The sequence below is a fragment of the Telmatherina bonti genome (assembly GCF_933228915.1).
Source record: "Telmatherina bonti genome assembly, chromosome: 12".
NCBI lineage: Eukaryota > Metazoa > Chordata > Actinopteri > Atheriniformes > Telmatherinidae > Telmatherina > Telmatherina bonti.
The window spans coordinates 23,311,996-23,332,580 of NC_136610.1; the positions used below are offsets into that span (position 1 = coordinate 23,311,996).

General features: G+C 38.6%; 1 protein-coding gene across 3 annotated transcripts in view; it reads left to right on the forward strand.

Annotated features, from left to right (window-relative positions):
* Positions 1 to 20,585, forward strand: part of macrod1 (mono-ADP ribosylhydrolase 1) — a 139,954-nt gene that overhangs the window by 101,418 nt on the left and 17,951 nt on the right. For all 3 annotated transcript variants that reach the window (XR_013771533.1, XM_079250611.1, XM_079250612.1), the window contains exon 6: positions 17,818 to 17,939. Coding sequence is in view for 2 of the 3 variants with exons in the window: in XM_079250611.1 (XP_079106737.1) it covers positions 17,818 to 17,939 (122 nt within the window). In the remaining variant the exon portion in view is untranslated. The remainder of the gene's footprint in view (positions 1 to 17,817; positions 17,940 to 20,585) is intronic.

Consider the following 20,585-nt stretch of genomic DNA (forward strand, 5'->3'; position numbering starts at 1 on the left):
GACTCACACAGTTGGAAGTGAAAAAAGATGGAGGGAAGAGAAGATAGAGCTGGAAAGGCCTAAAGAAAAAGTGCTGCGGGAAATGGAGAGGCACAAATCAGCATAGATATCAGTCTGTCAAAAACTGCCTGTTGTGCTTGTCTCTCTCTCTCTCTCTCTCCCTCTCTCCCTCTCTCCCTCTCCATGCCTACCGTCTCCCAGTTTCTGTTCCCTTGGTGGCCAATTACCACTAATTAAAATCCTCACTGCAGCTCTCCTGGACTCTGTATCTTCATCTCTAAGATCTCCATCTCTTTTCTTTGCCTCTCACCCTGTCGCTCTTTCTTGTCATGTATGCATTTGAAGACAAAGTGCTTCTGCCGATCATGTTCAGCAGCTTAAACACCTTGTTTGCCCTTGTTCTTCTCATCTTCTTCCGCACCTATATATCTTTTCACTCCTTCCCTCTTTTCCCCCTCTTCCTCACTCCTAAATTTGTCTCTTCTATCTCCCCTGTATCTCACTCCAGTCGTCTTCCTGCCTCTCCTTGTCCTCCCCATCTCACCTCCTCCCCCTTCTCCACTGTTCATCGTCGGCAGTGAGGTTTCTTTAGTAGTGCCAAGAGACTTGACAAGGCTTTGGGCTAAAGACTGTAGCACTCAGACTGTGATACTTTGCTAGTTGAGCTATTTTTTTTTTTCATATTTTGACAAGGTTGTGAACATCTTTGCTTCTTCCTGCCTTAACATCAGCAGTGCGAGCCTTATAGGTGTTAAAAAGCTTTATCAAAACTGCTGCTGCTGATGAGGAGGAGTGTGATGATGATGATCGCAGCAGCAGCAGCTCTGGTGTTAATTCATTCAGTTAATTCACTTGCCTTGAAGGAAAGAATGGGATAAAAAAAAAAAACCTCCAATGTTGCTTGGCTCAGGGAAATGGAGTTGAAGAGTGGGAGTGAGAACAAGTAAAGAATGACTTTAGTGCTGCTCCTTTAAGCATCTGCATCTTGTTCCACCCTCTTCCGTCCACTCTTGTCCTGCTATTTAGAATTACCGCCCCTCTCTATATTCTTCATAGAAAGGTGCAAAGAGATATGGAGAACCGCAGGGGCCTCTACAAGATTCAAGCCTTCCTTTTGTACCAAAGCCTGGCCCTGGATTTAAGAGCTGTGTCTGCTTGGCTGAGCACAAACTGAGGCTGAGCTCACAAAGGAGCAGCTAGCCTTTTTCCTGCCTCCTGCTTTAAAGGCAGATAAAGAAAGGCAGGGGACAGATGGAGGTATGAGAGGAGAGAGTGGAGGCGGAGGAAGGAGAAGGGGATGGCCGTTGAGTATGAAAAGCAGGAGCAGTGACTCGTGGCCTCCCAGGTAAGAATGGCGGGGGCCCTTTGGACGAGAAGGGGGAGGGAAGGCAGGGGCGGACAGAGCTAGAAAGAGAAGTGATGACAACAAAAAGGAAAAAAGCTGGAACGGCAGACAAAAAGTGAAGCGGATGTCACCGGATGGCACTTTGTCACGTTGTCTTAAAGCTTATGCCACTTCAACGCCCACTCATGAAAGAGGGGCGGCACACACACACACACACATCAAATGCACTGCACACATCCCCTCATACAATCTCACCCTCCCTGTGTGCAGAGTGAATTTGCAAAACACATGCAAAATTTATTTTGTTATTTCCTCCTTATTTAGTAACTCTTCTTGTCCTTGTCCACCTGTCTGTGCTTCTTCTCAGACTCATGTTGTTGGGTCTGTTTATTCCTGCTGAAGCAAAACGATCATCTGGTGTGGCCAGACCTTAATAAAACGAGAAAAGCAGTATGTTTCATAAAAGTGTCTCTGTGCTGCCTGTTAGAAACGCGCTTTTGTTTTATAATTAGGTCAGGCCGATTTGTGTTTTAACACGTTGATGAAAGAAGCTTCTTAGTGTCGTATTCTAATTGATCTGATAAGCACTTCGGGATTCTCAAGCGGAAAACAAGATAAAACCACAAAGGACATCAGCTCTCACTGAGCAAAGGAGCATTGTACATTCTGAATTAAAGGAAAAGATTAGCGATAGTTTTGGATGCCAGATGAATTAAATATTGTGCTAAGTGCTTTTATTTCAAGTTCTAATCCATTCAAATGCAAAAGAAACCATTTTCACCCACTGTATTTATCCGAGCTTGTTTTTTCTTTAATGATTAATACTTTATACTAGAATTAGAACTACTTCATTAATATCATGCTGTGCTTTGCTGGATTGTGACTAACTTTATGAATATGAAGTTAGCCACAGGCCAGTTTTCTTAAGCGCTGATTCTGTGCCTAAATATTAAAGTTGTGTGTTTTGGAGAGAAGTTAGAGAGGCCAGACTAAGATGGTTTGAGCATAGTGAATATATCAGTAGAAAGATGCTAAGGTATAAGCTACCATGCTGGAGGGCCTAAAAGAAGACCAACGAGCTTATGGATGCAGTGATGAGGACACGGACTTGGTGTAAGAAGACACAGATGATAGGGTTAGATGGAGGCAAATTATTTGCTGTGGTAAGCCGTGAATTAAACATACAAAAAGTTTATTGTAATACCACCATAAGCCATGCTAAGGAAGTTTGTAAGTTCTGTCAACAAAACATGAGTTAGAGAAGCTGTCCAACCCGGGTGAAAGCTTATTCTTTCAGGGTTTTTTTGTGATAACTCTATATGTATTCATGCCAGTGTGAATTGCTGAATATACAACCCCAATAACAATGAAACTGGGGCGCCGTATAAAATGTAAATAAACCCTGAATTCTGTGATTTGCAAATGCTTTGCAAAACCTGTATTCAACTGAATACACTACAGAGACTAGATATTTAATGGTCAAACTAAAGTTGTTTTTGCAAGTATTCCCTCATTTTTATTTGGAGTTCCTTCCGCTTCTTGCTTGATTGTACAACTTCAGTTGCTCAACAGTCTGGGATCGCTGCTGTTGTACTTTCCACTTATATATAATACACCACAGGTTTTCAGCGGGAGACACGTCTTTAACTATGAAGCCACGCTGCTGTAACACATGCAGAACGTGGCTTGGCATTATCTTGGTGAAATAAGCAGAGACATCACCTGAAAAAGGCAAAAAGACTTCACTTGGATGCAGAACATGTTTCTCCAAAACCTGTATGTACCTGTCAGCATTGATGGGGCTTTCATTGATGTGCAAGTTACACATGCCATGGGCACAAACACACCCCCATACCATCACAGATGTTGGCATTTGATCTTTGCGCTCATAATAATCCAGATATACTTTTACCTCTTTGGCCAGGAGGACACAACGTCCATGATTTTCTAAAACAATTTGAAACGAGGACTCATCAGACCACAGCACAATTTTCCACTTTGCATCAGTCCATCTCAGATAAGCTCAGGCCCAAAGAAGCAGACAGCGTTTCTGGGTGTTGTTGATGCATGGCTTTTGCTTTGCATGGTAGAGTTTTAACTTGCTTTTGTAGATGAGCCCATCTGGTAATATCCTTTATACAGTGAGGGAGGTTTTTAATGCATCGAAAGTCATGGCATCTCAGTGTTGGATTTGTCCAGATTCTCTGAATCTTATGACGATATTATGGACTTAGATGATGAAATCCCTAATTCTTTACAACTGTATGTTGAGAAACATTCTTAAACTGCCTCTGTTTGCTCATGCAGTTGTTCACAAAGGGATGGACCTTGCCACATCCTTGCTGGGGAACAACTGAACCTTTTGGGGATGCTCATTTTAGACACACACCTGTTTCCAATGAACCTGCTGAATCCGCTTCAACTGATGTTTAAAAATGTGCAGAAACACGTGTTTTCCTCAACTTTCCCAGTTTTTTGTTGCCTCTGTCCCACTTTTTTTTTTTTTTTTTTAAATGTGTTGCAGGTATCAAATTCAAAATGAGTGACAATATGCAAAAAAAGTTAATCAGTTAAAACAGTAAGTATCTGTCTTTGGGGTGTATTCCATTGAATATATAGAATATATAAAAATAATTTGCAAATCATTATTTTTAATTGTTATTTTTTAGGTTATACTCACAATCCCAAATATATTGGAACTGATGTTATACAGTAAACGTTTGCTTTGGCTCAGAGCAACAAAGAAAAGTGAGAAAATCTTCTTTCAGGATACATCCACACCAGCTAGCCTGCCCTCCCAATGTCCGCAGTGACAACTTCATGTATGACATCCATGTCACCTGACTGTAGCTTTGCTCAGTCATCACACAAAGCAAAGATCTAATCAAATTTGCTGTTCAGGCTTTTTAGAAATAATTTTTCATTGCTAAAGTAAAAGAAAAGCACGTGTGTATAACAATAGACAAAAAACACGATGGGCCAGCAACAAAGTAATAAGCACAATTAATTCACATTACTAGCTGACATTCCTGCACAGAATATGCTAATTTGTTCTTTTATCATGTGCTGACACCTTAGGATGTCAGTCAGTGTCTTCTTGTTGATATTACAACAACTAAAAAATAATCAACCTTTAGCAAGATGGCAACGCTTTTCCATTACACTCTAACAGTATTTTTGCACTGTTTGCATCTGTTGCTGTGATCGTTGCTGTTTTGCTATGCAGTAAAAGTGTTTGTGCAAAATCAGCATGAAGGAGCTGGTCTGTGGTTTTCTCCTCATTAATCAAGAAACAGATCAGGACTGGAAAATTACATCAGTTTGTAAAAACCTGTTCTGATGTGTCATTTGATTGGTCTACTTGGGTTCCATCTACTCCAGCATGATTTCCTACTTTTCAGAAGAGAAGCTGCACTTTCCTTCAGGCAGCTGTCCTTCAAACACGTTATTACTTCCAGAATGTGATATTTTCTCTCACTACTTTTGTTTAACATGAGCTTTGAACACAACCGCGCAGTGCAGACGACCTCCGAGGCTGAACTCAACACATCTGCAGCTAAGACCCACAGTTGTGTGGAAAATAGATTCTAGGTGAATGACTGCAGCATTTGAATACAAATGTTTCTAATGTTTTGGTGTCCAAATATTTTTAGAATGACAGAAAGTAGATGCAGAATCCCTCATCTGTTACTGAAGGTAAATAACATCACTGCACAGTCACATGTGGCAACTGTGTATGTTTTCAGCATATCAAATACGTAACACACGGACACATTTACTGTCAGCCACACTCACTTTCAGAAGACTCATCCTTTTAACACTTCTCCTCACCTGCTCTCTCACACTATCCTACACACTGTCTCCTTCAAGCATAAAACCCTAAAACATCCTAACATGCTCTGCTAGCTTCCCACCCTCCTCCCATCTTTCCCACCCTGTCTGTGTTTCAGGGTAATGTGAGCCAGTAGCCATAATACTGGGGTGGGGAGAAGGAGGAAGAGGAGGACAAGGAGGAGGGGGATGTTGATGTATGGTGGAACTAAAGCAACCCTGCCGATCGATAATGTAAACAGGAGTGAAGAGAGGCAGTAAATAAGGCCGACTCCTGACAGAACTGTCTACCTCAGGTGACGGAGGGAGAGCGAAAGAGAGAGGGAGAGGAGGACTGCTGGAAAAGTGGGGTGAGGAGAATTTCTAATAAAAGGGAGGAAGGAAGAAACAAGAATATAGTGGTAAAGAGGTTAAGATGATAACAGAAGGGTGACGCAGACAAAGGCGGGAAAAATTACAGAAGAAAAGAGGGAAAGATGTGAGGTGGAGTAAAGGAGAGGAGAAAAAAGGAGAAAACTAAGGAGGAGAAGGTGAAGGTGGGATGACTGGATGAGGTAATGGTAAAACAGAGAGGAGGAGGGTGACAAAAAAGGACAACAGAAGGATGGATGGAGGAGAAAAGAGGCAGCAGATGAATAAAACAGATGATTGGTTCTGCAATGAGGAAAAATCGCCGTGGCAATTACAGACTCAGCCTCAGCTGGAATGGGTTTTGTAAGCAACTGTGTGTGTGTGTGTGTGTGTGTGTGTGTGTGTGTGTGTGTGTGTGTGTGTGTGTGTGTGTGTGTGTGTGTGTGTGTGTGTGTGTGTGTGTGTGTGTGTGTATTGTGCTGGTTCAGTTCAACGATGGGTCAGTTGCTGGTCATTCATCTGCATGTCATCTGCTAAATGTCAATCCAAAACCTCACATTTATTTTTACACACACACACTGAGCTGAGTTGTGAACCTGGTCACTGTTGATGCATTAACACTGCGAAACAATTCCTCAGCACACACTCTTGCCTACTTGACTCCTGGCGTAATGCAGACCGAGTGGAGAGTAAACACAAATATGACAACATAAACAACGGCGCGACTCCTGGATAAACACTCGGAGAACAAATATTTTCCAAACTGTGGGATTATGATATTTCATTGTGCACCTTTGTGTTTCTCCACTTCTTTATGCATGACTGCAGTGCTGACCGGATGTTAAACGTGTGTGTGTGTGTGTGTGTGTGTGTGTGTGTGTTAGTGTTTGAGCTTCTGTGTATTTCAGTTCATATGGATGTTCAGATTGCTTTCTGCCGGTATTTAAACAGTCATCTGTTGCCTTTTTGTAGACTATAAACTGCCTACTGAGCGATGAATCACTGTAGTGATTCACTGTTTTGTCAGCTCTTAAATTAGCAGTTTGAAACAAGTATTTTTGTCTGAATTTACCGTCTAAATGCTTCAGTGTTTTACAAAACAATTCAACAATTACATTTAAAGGATAATTCAGTCACAGCGTGGCAAATTTAAATCACAATTATTAAAAATGACAAATATTAAACATGATGCAGTTATTTAAGTTTAAAAAATGATGTTAAAGTAAATGTTAAAGGAAATAAAAATCTGTTTACATCGGGCTTGGCTTCGCCTCGGGTGATGTAAATGTAGACACCTTGTTTCCCTTCAGTTTTCAGCTTTGAGCAGAGTTGGCCAGTGATCGATAAGTAATCTTAAAATCAATTGTAACACTTTCAGGGAGCCAGTGAGAAGAAGCTAAAACAGGGAGGATGTGAGGTTATCTTTTTTCATTTTTGTCTCTAATGAGCTGAGAATTCATCTGTCCCAGAGAATTTCTCTTCATGCTATGAATTCATTTTTAATCTTTCACAACCCGCCGTGCCTTGTTGCTCTTACTTAAATAGACATTAAGTTTTCTAAGAATTAACAAAGATTTAATTTTCTTTGACATCAGTAATTTAACAAAACTTTTACTTGAGGGTCAGCATGTTGGATATTTTGGAGACAATGTCAGACTGATATAATTTGGGCATGCAGAAAGGACAGATTGTGAATATATATCTAATGCTGATATTTGGACTTACAGCGACAGAGAGAAAAATAAAAAATGAGATTTAGAGCAGGTCATAAGGTTAGTTTGTGTGTGAGAAGACGATGCTGAGGAAAGGTTCAATGGAAGCAGATGATTCGCTCTGGAGGAAATGAACAGTCATATAGTTTTTAACTTTTTATTACAGACATTAATGCAGTATTTTCTGAATGTAAAGTAACTTCCACTGTTTGCAGAACTGTAATCATGACTAGCACAAAAATCAACCTTAACATCAGTAATGTCATGAAGTCTTCACAGATATATTTGATTACTGCTAATGTGTTTCTGTTCCTCTCAGATGTTTAGACACTTACTTTTAAGAAATGGATCCAATTAATTGTTAAAATAGTTAAAGTGTCAATTTTTGCAACTCTCGCAGCACATCATGGTCTGATTGAGAGTGTGTTGTTGATGATGTGCCACTACAGCAGGTGTTTAATTGGAAATGGTGCTAGCAGAGTCTGGTGGAGAATTACCATGGACTGAACATCAGCCTGGACTCTGAGCTGACATTTGGAGTGTGGATTGAGAGGAGAGATTGGTCGAAGTTATCAGGGTCATCAAGGGAGAGCTTCCCATTACAGATTAAAGATGTTTGTCTAAATTGGCACCATGACACATTTCAGCCGATCGTTGCTGCAGAGAATCTGTGGCAGTGATTTGTCACTAACATGAGCTCTTCGGACATTAACATGTTTCATTACAACAGCCTGGAAAAACTGAATTGGAGACTTTTTAAACCACTGAACTGAAGAAGCCATCAATAAACATCTCTTCTGTCAATCTACAGGATATCTTCCTCATGGTTCATGCAGCATGAAGGATGTTATGAGGCATAAACATTTGATAACCTGGGCTATAGGAGATATTGATGTCTAATAGGAGTATCATTATCAAACAGGTTTTGACAGTATCACTTAGTATTCTTTCTTTGTGGGTTCGTATTCAAAAGCTAAGTGATTTCTTTGGGACTTTACTCTTCTTCATCAATGAGAAGTTTGATAGACTGCCACATTGTTCAGACATGTTTCTTTAAATCTAAAGAAGCGCCTTAGACTTTTATCAGCACACATCTGGTTTCAGGGTAACACTGAGGCAACAGAGCATTGCTTTTTCATAAGTTGCTGTTGCAAAATTTTCTTCCTCGTCTGTTTTGTGATTGGAGGAAGAATGTGGTGTTAAGCATGTCAAAACAAAAGGGTAGAGAAAGGAAAAATGTGGTGCTGAGCACAGGACACTTCTCAGGATTATGTTGACCCATAAAAGCCAAAGGCACACGAGCACATTTAAAGCTTCTCCTTTCTGTTATCTGAGGGTTTTGTAATTGATGTCGTTGTCCTCAAGTTTTTATTATGTTACCCTCCACTAGTTTCTATTCTTCAAAACGCTGCCATGTTTTCAGGGTTCAGGAGGTTGTTGTTGCTGCTGTTTAAGTTTTAGATATCTTTCTGGAAGGGCGCCTTAGTCTCACATAGTTAACAACCACTCAAGTAAATAGAACAAACCTGACACATACTGCAGCGTACATGCTTAACTATACTTTGTAGCTTTGCGTTTGTTATAAATGTTAGATTATTACAAACCATATAGCAATGGTTGCTTAAGCATTTTAGGCCATTTCAGTTTGTTGTTTTGCACTTCAACTGCTTCTCTCTGATCAGTTTCATTAGATCATTATATTTATTTATTTACTTATTGTCATGAAACATGTCTTACATAAAGAAAGTGCAACAAAACACAGGGGGGGGCACTCATATAACTTTTTAATTTGTTTACTTCAGCTTTTCTAACTCGACGTGATGCATCAGGTCTTCATGATGGCACCATTGCACCAGAAAAAGTGAGAAAATAAGCATGTTCATGTGAGGGTTTTGTCTATCACTGATGAATAGAGACACATGGAGTCATTTGACCTGCTCCTCGGTGCGAGCAAGTGGTCAGAGGTTTTACTCCTCAGTAAAAACATGAAGGTCTTTACTGAGGAGTTGGTCAAGACCAAAACAAAGCTACAGGAAGTTTTAATATCAATCAGGTGAAAATCAGTTTTTTTGCTTGGTTTTCACTGGTTTTGTTAATAGTCAAATGTTTTCTAACATATTTATAAGATTATCCTGTATTGTCTCTGAAATGGGACAGGCCCCCCACGCTAAATTATACTGCAACTTAAAGTCAGTTGATGTGGAGAATTTTTTTTCCTTTTCTTTCATGAACATAAAGGAAACATGCAGAAGTTGAAGCTGATAAAACTGTCTGGGAAACATAACTGTGCTGACCTCTGACCTCTGAGCATGAACTACAGAAATCTTCTCTAATCTTTTACCATTCAAGGTCACAGTAGGTACTTTTAAAATATTCAGATATGAAAAGGAAAACTGAACTAAATCATTAGGTTTCAGTTTGTTAGAAAATGTTTTAAGTCTCAATAGTAACTCAGTCACTGGGATTTTTTTTACAGTCCGTTTAGTCATTTTTTATTTTTAATATGTCAAATGTTTAGTTTCTCACATTTCAGTCATTGGAATCTTTCAGGTTTTCAGCATGTGTAAATTACCAGATAAAATGTTTTTTGTTTGTTTGTTGTTGTTTTTTTACACAGTTGTCTATTTTAATTCATTAAAATTGCATATCAACTAGCAGTAAATGTTGTCTTCACAGCTTCAGGTGGACAGATACTAAGCAGTGGGTAGTTTCTCAGAAACGATGGGCAGAATTGATGTTGTCCCAAAGGGGATTTAACAGAGTGGTTTTTAGATTGAGGTTGAGATTTAAGTCAACATATTTCCCAAGAGTTTTTGTCTTTCAGCTTTGCATTTCAAATACTTGGTTATTAAAAAACAAAAACAAACAAACAAACAAAAAAACCAAACCAAAAAAACCCCAGCTTGCAATAGTTTTGGTCAGACTGAGCTCTGTTCCACAGCTGCTGTGTAATGAGGAGGTCCAACATCACAAACCAAATGTCCTCCATTGATTGTGGTTAGCTGGCAGAATTTCCATGTCGATACATACAACTACAACAATTTCTAACAACAAATAAGCTTGTAGAAGGTATTGGAGAAATGGCCAGAGGAGCACATTTCATGCTTCAGTTATCAATGTGTGATTCTGAAATAAGATCACAAGATCAAATTTCAGTCCCAACACTGTGTCGAATCTTTCTGCCTAATGGCCTCTAGTCCACAGAGGGTTGGATTTAAACACCTTCTGCAGGGCCTCCTCTGTGCTTTGCAGTCTGACTTTTTCCATGACACACGGTTGTTTTAATGTTTTTCTTCATTTTACTTATCATTACACTCTTCATATTTCGCATTTAGAAATACATTTTTTCACTACAAATTAGTTTTTGCTTGAACCTTTCAAAAGTGAGGTCAGGCCTCCAGTTCTGAGCAGACAGACATGCATGAATCCTTATACTTATTATCGTCTGTGCAAACAAGTGCACATGAACACATATAATTAACTTCTGTCATAACATTGTACTTACATCGTGATTTTTTGTCATATATTGACAACTCAAAACACTTTTACCCAACATGCCACATTCACCCATTCATACACACTCATGCAGCACTTCTATTGCTATGTACGAAGTGGACAAAGCAGGACTTCGCTTGATAGCCGCTGGGACTATCCCAGTTGTTGTCGACTAAGAGGCAGGGTGCATCTTGAACAGACAAGAAGTTAATACTATCAAAAATTGCAATGATGTGTGAAAACAGCTGATTATCTAAACCCAGACTAATATCACGCCGACATGTGTATAAAGCCTAATAATTCAGAGAACGTGACTCAAAGGAAGATTTAGGTTATGTATTTTCCCAGAGATCTTGTTAGTGTTTTGGAGAATCATCTGCAAAAATAAAAATAAACAAACTGATCAAGCTACAGTTCACTGAATGCTGAATTGTTTTTAGCCTGCAGCCTTTTAAGAACACACCTATGACAACGGAAGCACTGAGACGTCCATACAGAGAAAAGCTGATGTTTCACCTAAACTGATGTGTGAGTTCAGTAAATGTAACAAAAGAAAATTATGTGAAATGTGTAAAAATAAATACTCATCAGGCTGCAGGCTCAAGACTTTACAAGAAAGTAAAACTCAGAATCCTTTATTATTATGTTTCTTTTCTGAAAAAAAAAAAAGAAGTAAAAAGACTTGTTTATGATCCAGCTGATGCTGAGAATAGAAATTTGTCTTTGCATCTGGAAACTGTACAACACAAAAACATGAAAGATGATAAAAAAGATAAATACAGACAGTGAATAACCACGAATAAAAAAATTTTTTTTAAAAAGCAGCGAGGCAGAAATATTCTAACATTTAAAAGAGATGTGTATCCAGTATCAGTGTGTGTCCTGATGGCAGCAGAATGAAGAGACAGCTCTTGCCTCCTTGCTTGTTTTTTACTTGCCTGATTAACAATTTGCACCAGTTTCCTCTTTTGTTTCACTGAAAGGTTTTCAAACTGCGACACCAAATTATTTGCTAAAGCACTCTGAGTTAATGATTTGTAGACCGTGGTCAAAGTGCGCTGGCTGCTGATCATCCACTATTGTTCCAAGACAATTGAAATGAGTGACTTGGTTCACATCCTGGCCCTTCATGCTGATTGGCATGAAGGTGAGCATGGGCCCTGTGCCCCCTCCTCTTGCTGTCTCTCAAACACATCGTCTGGGTCTTAGCAACATTCAGGTCCCAGAAGCTGCTGTCAAACCTGGAGGCCAAAGTGCAAAAGAGAAATTCTTTGATAGTTAAGTGACTTTAATAGAAATGAAGATTTTACGTTGGTTCTAACTTTGTATAACTTTGTATAACTTTGTCAGCATGACCAAGCTTCAGCGTAGATCATCTCTGCTTTCAGGCTACATAACTTTCCCCTTGGCTGACCTGTCTCATAAAGATGCTTCTCTGTGAAAACCAAACAGTTTGATTAAATCCCACAGCTGGATCTGGAGGTACCGCTCTGAGTCACTCATCCTGCTCCAAGTCCCTGACCTTAAATGTAGATGTTTACTGTAATATATTATTCCTGTTACTTACATCATCACTGTATTTATTGATTTTGCCGGCATATGTACAATGTCTGCGTCAGTTTATGTAAAACACAGAGCAAAACTACCGGTATCAGCCATAAACAAACAAACTGGGCCGAGATGGGCGCAGATCTCTTTCCAGCAGTCAGTGATAAATGTTGCCATAGCAACTCTCTCTCTCTTTCTCTCTAACTGGATATCACTTGTCACTGGCAAACAGCTCAAAGGCAGAAGTGTGTTTTTCCCCAGTAGTACCTGTCTTCCCTTCATCAGCAACCTCAGTGGCTCATGCTTCTGCTATGTAAAGCTGCTGTTTCCTCAGCATGGCGGCCACAAGGAGAAGTATTTCCATCAACCCGAATGACTTAGTCAACATGCTGCTGCTTACTTTGTGTCCCTTGTGTTTATAAAGCACATCTACCCCAAATTACTCCATTCAGATGCTGACCTTTAATGGAAGAATTGAAACTAGAAACATATATTTGAATCTCAAGCATCAAGTATCTTTTTATGCAGCTTTGCCAAACCACAGAAGATGAAGGACAAATGGTTTCTAACATGTAATTATTGGAGGTACAGTTTGTGACCTAAATAAAGTTTAAAACCGGGTGCTTTTTGACAAAGGTGTGAGGCAAATCGAGCAAACTACAGAGCATTTCAGAACAGTACCAGATACTTCCCAGAGGAAAGGAAAATTCAAGTTCATATCTTGTCTTTGGGTGTTTTTCCAAGACGCTGCAGATCTCTGTGTATGAGGTTTTTATTCTTTTATTTTAGGCTGACTTCCTGTAATAATCTCCTGAGAAACTGCCTTCCTCTCATCTCAACTGAATCCCAGTTTATAATGTTAACGTACGTTTTTGTCTCTGATTTATAAATGTAGCTCTTAAGAGAAAAAAAAATCAAAGAGAAATTAAATATTAAACTTATATGCAGGATTCATTTCAGTGATGTTACTCAGGTCTCAGCTTTGTGTTTGTCATCTACTCTCAAAATTCTCTCTCCTAAGATCTGTGTGTCTGCAGGGTTTAAACTGGGATGTGGCATAGAGCGAAGGATTGAAAGAAAGCCATAAACGATTTCAAGCTTTTATCAGCTCTGACAACACTTTGCTCTAAATGTGACCAAACAACTGACAATAACATTTTTATTTAAGTGCACTCTCCTGTGCATCAAGCTATCTAACTAGGACACGGATTGGTTCAAACGCTCGTGTTCGACTACAGTCGGATTGCTTGTATTGTGACATGGTGACTGTTTTGATAATTTATATCTGAGAAATCTTACAGGAATCTACCTATTTTACAAGTTGGTGTCAAACGTAGGAATGATACAAGACTAAAATACCTGTAAAAGAGAATATTAGTATGAACAGATGTGTGTGCAGAGCAGTACTTTTATCCTTTAAAGGGAGTTGTTTTATTTTAAATGTAGAAAGACTTACATAATGTTACAACAAAAATAAGGAAAAAAATGCAGTTTTCAAACACTCCTTTAAATTACTTTTCAAGTTACAAACATTAGTGCCACAACATATTTTCTTCTACAGGAAACATGTCATGAGTTTAAAAAAAACCAAGTAGTCTACATTACAGCTGAGCGTCTCCACCTTCTAAGTTTCAGCGTAATGAAAACAGTCACACAAATTCAGCTGGCAAACATTTTTATCAAACAACTCTAAAGAATCATTGCTGCAAACGTAAAGTGGGACTTGTCAGAGCCGATGACATCATCAGATCGGTTATGATATTGAAACCTGATCATAATATCACAGATAAGCCGTATAACTGAAGCAAGGGGGTCGAGTGTGTTAACCCAGCTGAGACAGCTGCAGCTAGGGAGCTGTCGGAGATAAAGGATGGGCTGATTTACATATTCATAGATGGTGTGCATATTAAAAAATGGTCTAGGTTATACATAAGATTTCTTTTGAGGTCAGGGGAATATTTTCATGAAAATAAAAATTTTTCAAAATAATTTGATGGACAGAGATGTGTTTTAGACATATTATTAATGCCAAGACAGGAAGACTAAAACAAGAAATGTAGAGAAAACAAATCAAGCAATTGACTTTCTATTAAAACCATAGACTGTAAAAAGATGGACGTAGCCTCCGTGACGTCACCCATAGGTTTCAGAAGAGCTGACTGAAGCTCGGTGGGAGGTTTCTACCATCGCCATCTTGGCAATGTCACGCATGTCGACTATCCCAGAAAATACAAAAATGGTCAAGGAGTTAGAGTTGAGAGGGGGGCTGTCAGTGTGTTGTGGATGATTGACATCTAGCGAACGCCAACCTGCCTGTAGCTAAGAGCTAACAGGAGCTAACAGGAGCTAACCAGCTAACGGAGGTGAGCTGGTTAGGTGGTGAGCTAAAATTAGTTCTAAATGGAGGAGTTAGGAAAAAAATCACTCCCCCCCCCACAGTTGTCATGAAAGTAAACTTGATTTATTAAACATAAAATGTTTTTTTGTACCAGGCTGTGAACATGTTTATTTCTGCTGTTAAGTTTTTTAACATGGGAGTCTATGGGGATTTGCTCTGTTTTGGAGCCAGCCCCTAGTGGATGAGAGGAGAACTGCAATTTTTGGCACTTCAGCATAGGCTTCACTTTTCACCGCTGGAGGCTCCGTCCATCTTTCATATACGGTCTATGATTAAAACCAAACGGAAACTGAGTCAACTGCAGCTCATTTTAACCACTGCGTTTGTCTCAAGTCCACATCATATATTTAATACCATAGTCAAATTATGCTGACATCTGATGAGCCAAGCTCTTTTCCCTTGTCTGTTTATTGCATCATAGAGTTTGGGGGAGAGAAAGAGGAGCCAGTTTCTCCTGTTATGTCAAACAGAATAAGATCGTTTTTCTTGGACTGACTGATCGTGTTGCCCTTTATTTCTTAAAAAAACAAAAAAGAGAGAGTAACAGATCAGATGTCAGCTGTCTAGAAGTAAGTTGATGATTTATTTTAGACTTGTCAAAGAGAAAACCCTCCTGAGGTTGATCTTTGGCTGAAAACTATCATTGTTTTTCCATATAATGTTTAAAAAAAATATATCAGCATGTAACTTTTTTCTTTTTTGTGTGTGTTTTCATGAGCAGTGGTTTAGCCAGGTTTTATGACAGCGATGGGATTCACACCGAGAGCAGCCTGCTGTGTCTCATCAGAATGTGTGGTGATGTCTGTATACAGCTGTTCAGGCCAGTTGAAGCATCTCAATGGCAGCCCTCTGTGTTCCTGACTCAGCCTCGTCTTTAGCTCAGTATACTTGAATTCATTCACTTTTTATTCAGTCACTTAGATTTGTATGTTTTTCTGATGATCAAAGTCAGTCTGTTAAATCAGAACCATATCCTTGTGAAATATAAAAAACACTGCCTGCCTTTCACTTAATATGCTTACAAGGAAAAGCTGACCTCCAGCACAAATGTGAAGGCCTGTTTTTTTTTTTTTTTTTACAAGTGTGTTCTTTTTTCCTGGAAAGGAGGAGACAAAGACCGATTCTCTTGCAGATGATCAGAAACTGAACACAGTGGTAGAATAGTTTGTCATAAAAAGACAGAGGCGTTGTTGCAGATTAAGAGATGCTGATTACTCCAGATTAGGAGTTTTCTGTGTTCATGCTTTTCTTCAGAAGTGGACAGTTTCACATGTTAGGCTGGGAATTTTATGAAGTTTGGTTGTTCAATGTTTCATGGCTAAAAAGACTGATGGCAAAATAAAAAAAATTAAACAAAGTTGCACAATCCAAACCTGTAAATCACATACAGAATGACATCCTGGACTGCCCCCATATGCCACAGGAACGCCATGCAGCTTTGCAGCCTTCAGGATGCAGAGATTGTTCTGTTAGTGGTGAATATTTTATTAGAACAGAATGTCTTTATCACAGAGTTCAATCAGGCAAAGTGACTGGCAGAGTGTGTTAAAACACACATATAACAGCAACACTCTCCATTCTGTTTTTTTACACATTAAAGTGTAAAAAACAGAAGAAAAAACTTTCTTTGTAACAGGAAAGTACATTATTCTACCCAATCTGGATGATGCTTGTAGAGGTCCTGAGTCACTGTTTGATTATTTACTCCTGTTTTATGTATGTTAGTACAAAGATCCTACATATCAAAGGTATCAAAATGTTTGATCACATCTACCAGGATTCTTCTGACTCCAGAGTGGTGCAACATTTGAAACAACATGTTGTGTGTCCATGTCAGGCTGAGATGAGACTGGCAGTGGCACATTTGCCTTTACATATAGCTTGTTTTTGTTTCCTGGTTTGGATTATTTTTTGCCTGCTGTTACTTTGGGAAATTGAGGGGTTTTGTTTCTCTTCACTCTTCAAAGACTTTAATCTGAATTTCCACAATACAATTTATTTTGTGTGGGCTGTTAAGCACCTTGCTTGCAGTTGCTCATTGCCACCATTGTTGTTTTTGACCCTCTGCTCTTGTGGACAAATTCTTGTCCTGTGAATGTATTGCAGCTGCAGAGTTGGTGATATGACAAGCACTGTGGGTCCTGTCTGATTGTCTGTTTCTGCCCAGCATTTCCAACAGAGTGAAACAACCCAGAAATATGCAAGTAGCAGCCATGACAAGAGCTGTTTAAATTCTCTAAACACTGAAGGAAGGAGGTCCAGTGTTTCCTGTGTTATCGTCTATGCACAGTTCTTTCCACCTGCAACGTTTGACTATTTTAATCTAATCTTTCTAACTGTGGTTGTGACAAATATGAGGACAGGAAAGTGAGAGTGAGCAGCCACTGATAACACTATCTATCCCTTTAGAGCCTTTTTCTATCTTTTTTCTTTTTTATATAATCAACCGAGATGTAAAAGTATATTTCTAATCTTATCCTGGACACTCGGGTATAATTTCCTCAGTACTTGTCCTGTTATTTTTATTTAAATTCATGATTCTAAAAAAAATTCTTGGAAAAAGATGATAGGAGGTCAGTCTTTTGTCATTTTTTAGTGTTCACCCAGACCTTTGCTCTGCTTGGGTTAAGCGACACTAAACAAGGGATTTTGGCTTATGTGTAACATCTTTTAGATCTGTTGGAGCTTTCCAGTAAAATCCAACTTTTCTTGGTAGTATTTATTTATTTATTTTTGTTAATAGTATTTATGATATAAATAGGATTTTCAGCTTCCATATGTCACATAATCAGAATTAATCCAGCAAACATAAAGACTTGTTCATGTGTGCTTTTATAATAGATAAGATGAGATCAAATCAGAACAAATCTGAGTATTTTTAGCTTGTGTTAATAGGAGAGCCATGTATATTTATGCATTTTAGCACAGAAGGTAAGCAGTGACAAACAACATTCGGGAAACCAGAATTTAAAGCATGCTTTAAAGGATTTTTTTTTTTTTTTTTTTTAAATTAAAAGTCAACAATGTAGTTTTTATAATTAAAAGGAAAGACATTGGTTCCATTATAAAATATGGTTACACAGCTTTGTACCTCTAACTCTGCGTCATGAACTGTGTCTTCTCATCCATCTCTGCAGATGTGATCCACACTGTGGGACCAATTGCACATGGAGGAGTCGGGGAGGAGGAGAGGAGAGCTCTGAGGTCATGCTACAAGAACAGCCTGCAAACTGCTGCTGAAAATGCTGCTCGTTCTGTGGTGAGAACGGACAGACAAAATGAACCTGAACAGTTTATGGAAGCTGTGGACAAACAGGGATGGAGGAGAGAGGGGCATGGCTGTTTGACAAGTCTGGCTAAAATGAAGGGAATCATGGAAAACTGACCCACAGAAAAAGATGCATTGATGAGAGGAAAGAAAGAAGCACTGCAGTCATGACTGATTGACAAAATTTTATGGTTACAAGAAAGCTTGAGCTTAGTAGAAAAGATTGGGGGCATGCAGATTTCTTTTTTCAAAGGAAACCGCAGTCATGCTGAGATAGACTGGGGAAGAGAAAAAAGAGGTAGCAGTGTTGAGTTTATAAAAACTCACCAGGCGGAAGTTTCACTGAGAACAAAATGTTAGAGTCAAAGAAAAACACCAAAGTAACAGAGCAGTGCTGTAATAGAAGGAAACCAGCTTTTTCAGGTTTTCTAGAAGTGAATTCGCGTATTGTTTTGTTTGTTTGTCTTATTAAACCTACAATTGCAGCAGTCAGTGCCCGAGCTCTAAATTAAGCTGTTTATATTCAGTCTTCAGGGACCTTCACTGTTTGTGAAATCTCAGCAGTCACGATAAATGAGCAAAGCAGGAGAGAAGAGGGCATCCTCACATCTGCCTGGGCAGCTATGTTAGACAGCAGGCTGAGAACCTGCCGTGTTCCTGGTGGCTTGCCTCACATCGGGACCAGTAGCTGTTTTTCTACCAAACATGGATCTTATTGATTTGAAGCTACAAGCAGATTTTACCCTTACAAATGTCTGTGTTGAAATGGTTTAATGCATTAAGTGTGTGTTGGGTTGTCACATCTCAGTAATTTTCATCATTACTGGTATAGTTTAGTTTTAATGAACAGAACAGAATACATGTTGTGTTTGTAATTGGATTTAATAGATATATTCATTCATCTACTTGTAGCTCCACTTCATCAGTCTCAGATTTTACCGTGACGTTAATATTAAATGTCACCTAAGATCCTGGAAATACTGGAAAGATTTGTCAAATCTAATTTAAAACAATACTTTTAAACAAGACTATACAATGCTCTTATGAAAATGGAAGAAGTTGGGGCTCTTTGCTACTTCTCCCGCTGGTCATACTTTTAAAGCAGCTGCAAGCTAAGTGATAAGGAAACACATGTTCCAGGATCCAGCTGATGCATTTAATACACTGAGTCGGAAAACCCCTCTGTTTGACTCATGCTGGTATCTTTTTATAAGATTTCTCACTAAGAGAGAAAATCTAGTGAAAAAAACCTGGCTTTGGATTAATCTTTTTTAATGTGGCTAGTTTTTGACAGCTACAGCCTCGTGTTTGCTTTGGTCAACTAGAAATAAGTGGTAAGTAATAAGAGGTTTCTGAAAACATTCATTTGTAGCCTGGAAGAAATGGATGAAAAAAATTGAATGTGTTTAAAATTAAGTAAAAAGAAAGCACACATTTCTTTCACTGTCCTTAAGAGATGTAAATATAACATGATATGGAAAACCTCTTAAGCAGTTTTATCATTTATTTCACAAAAACTCAGCCAAATTCAGAAGTAAGTTAAACTTAAGAATTAGGCAAAGGAGGAGAAGAAAAATATTTACTTTTAAGGCAGCCGATTTTGGAAATGACGAATGTTAACATGAAAAATGTCCATCAATGAAAATAGACATCTGAAAGCTGAGAGAGGAATTAGAAGGATACAGAATCTGGATACTACAGTTCAGGCTCCACAACAACCACCTGTGAACATCCAGGTGAAAGAAAACCTGTGGAGCTGCAGGTGACTGGCTCTTACTGGTAATCTTGAGAATAGACATTTTTATAATATGTTGTTGTGTAAACATCTGTTTACCAATAGTTTTTTTTTAACCTGTTGTGTTTGGGAAACTCATTGCAGCACAGTGAAAATCCAATTTTATGCAGCTTTCTGTGCTTAACCAGCATGACACTATTCGTCTTCTCTGTGGAGTTTGTGTAGCGTCTCTGAAAATAGAGATCCTAAGAACATCCACAATATTTAAATTATTATTACTTCCATCCAGACAGATGTCATGTAGTTGGCAGCATTGCTTTTTGGCTTTTTGTCTGTTAGCAACATAACCCAGGTCGCCGCATGGATCAAGGAATGTTTTGAAACAAAGGCGAGTAAAGGATACTTTACTATTGGGGGACAGGGATAGTTTTGCCATTTGAAAAATACCCAGTCATTGTCCAAAAAAAGAAAAGAAACACCTCAAGCCAAAAGAGCAAAGAAAATACAAATCTATATATATTCTGCACATCAGGTTCTTTGCCCCATCATTATAATGCTTTGTTGATTCAGCTGTAATTATGATTATGTATTGTTGAACTTATTATTTTGACACAGTTTTATGCACCAAATAAAGAAAAAAAAACATGTGAAATTAAAAAAGAATAGTATAATGGCTTACATGCAGTAATCTGTAAGTTCATTTTCTATATTATTCAGGCAATTAAACTTTTTGGGGAAAAAAAAACTATTGTTGATGCTGCTATTAAAAAAATTCCGAACAAAATGATACACATGAGAGGAGATTATTACTTGTAAAAAAAAAAAAACCAAACAAACTTGGTAATTCTGTTTCGTAGTTTGCCTGCAAAGCTTCCAAGGCTCAAAAAGTGTAATCATTTCCT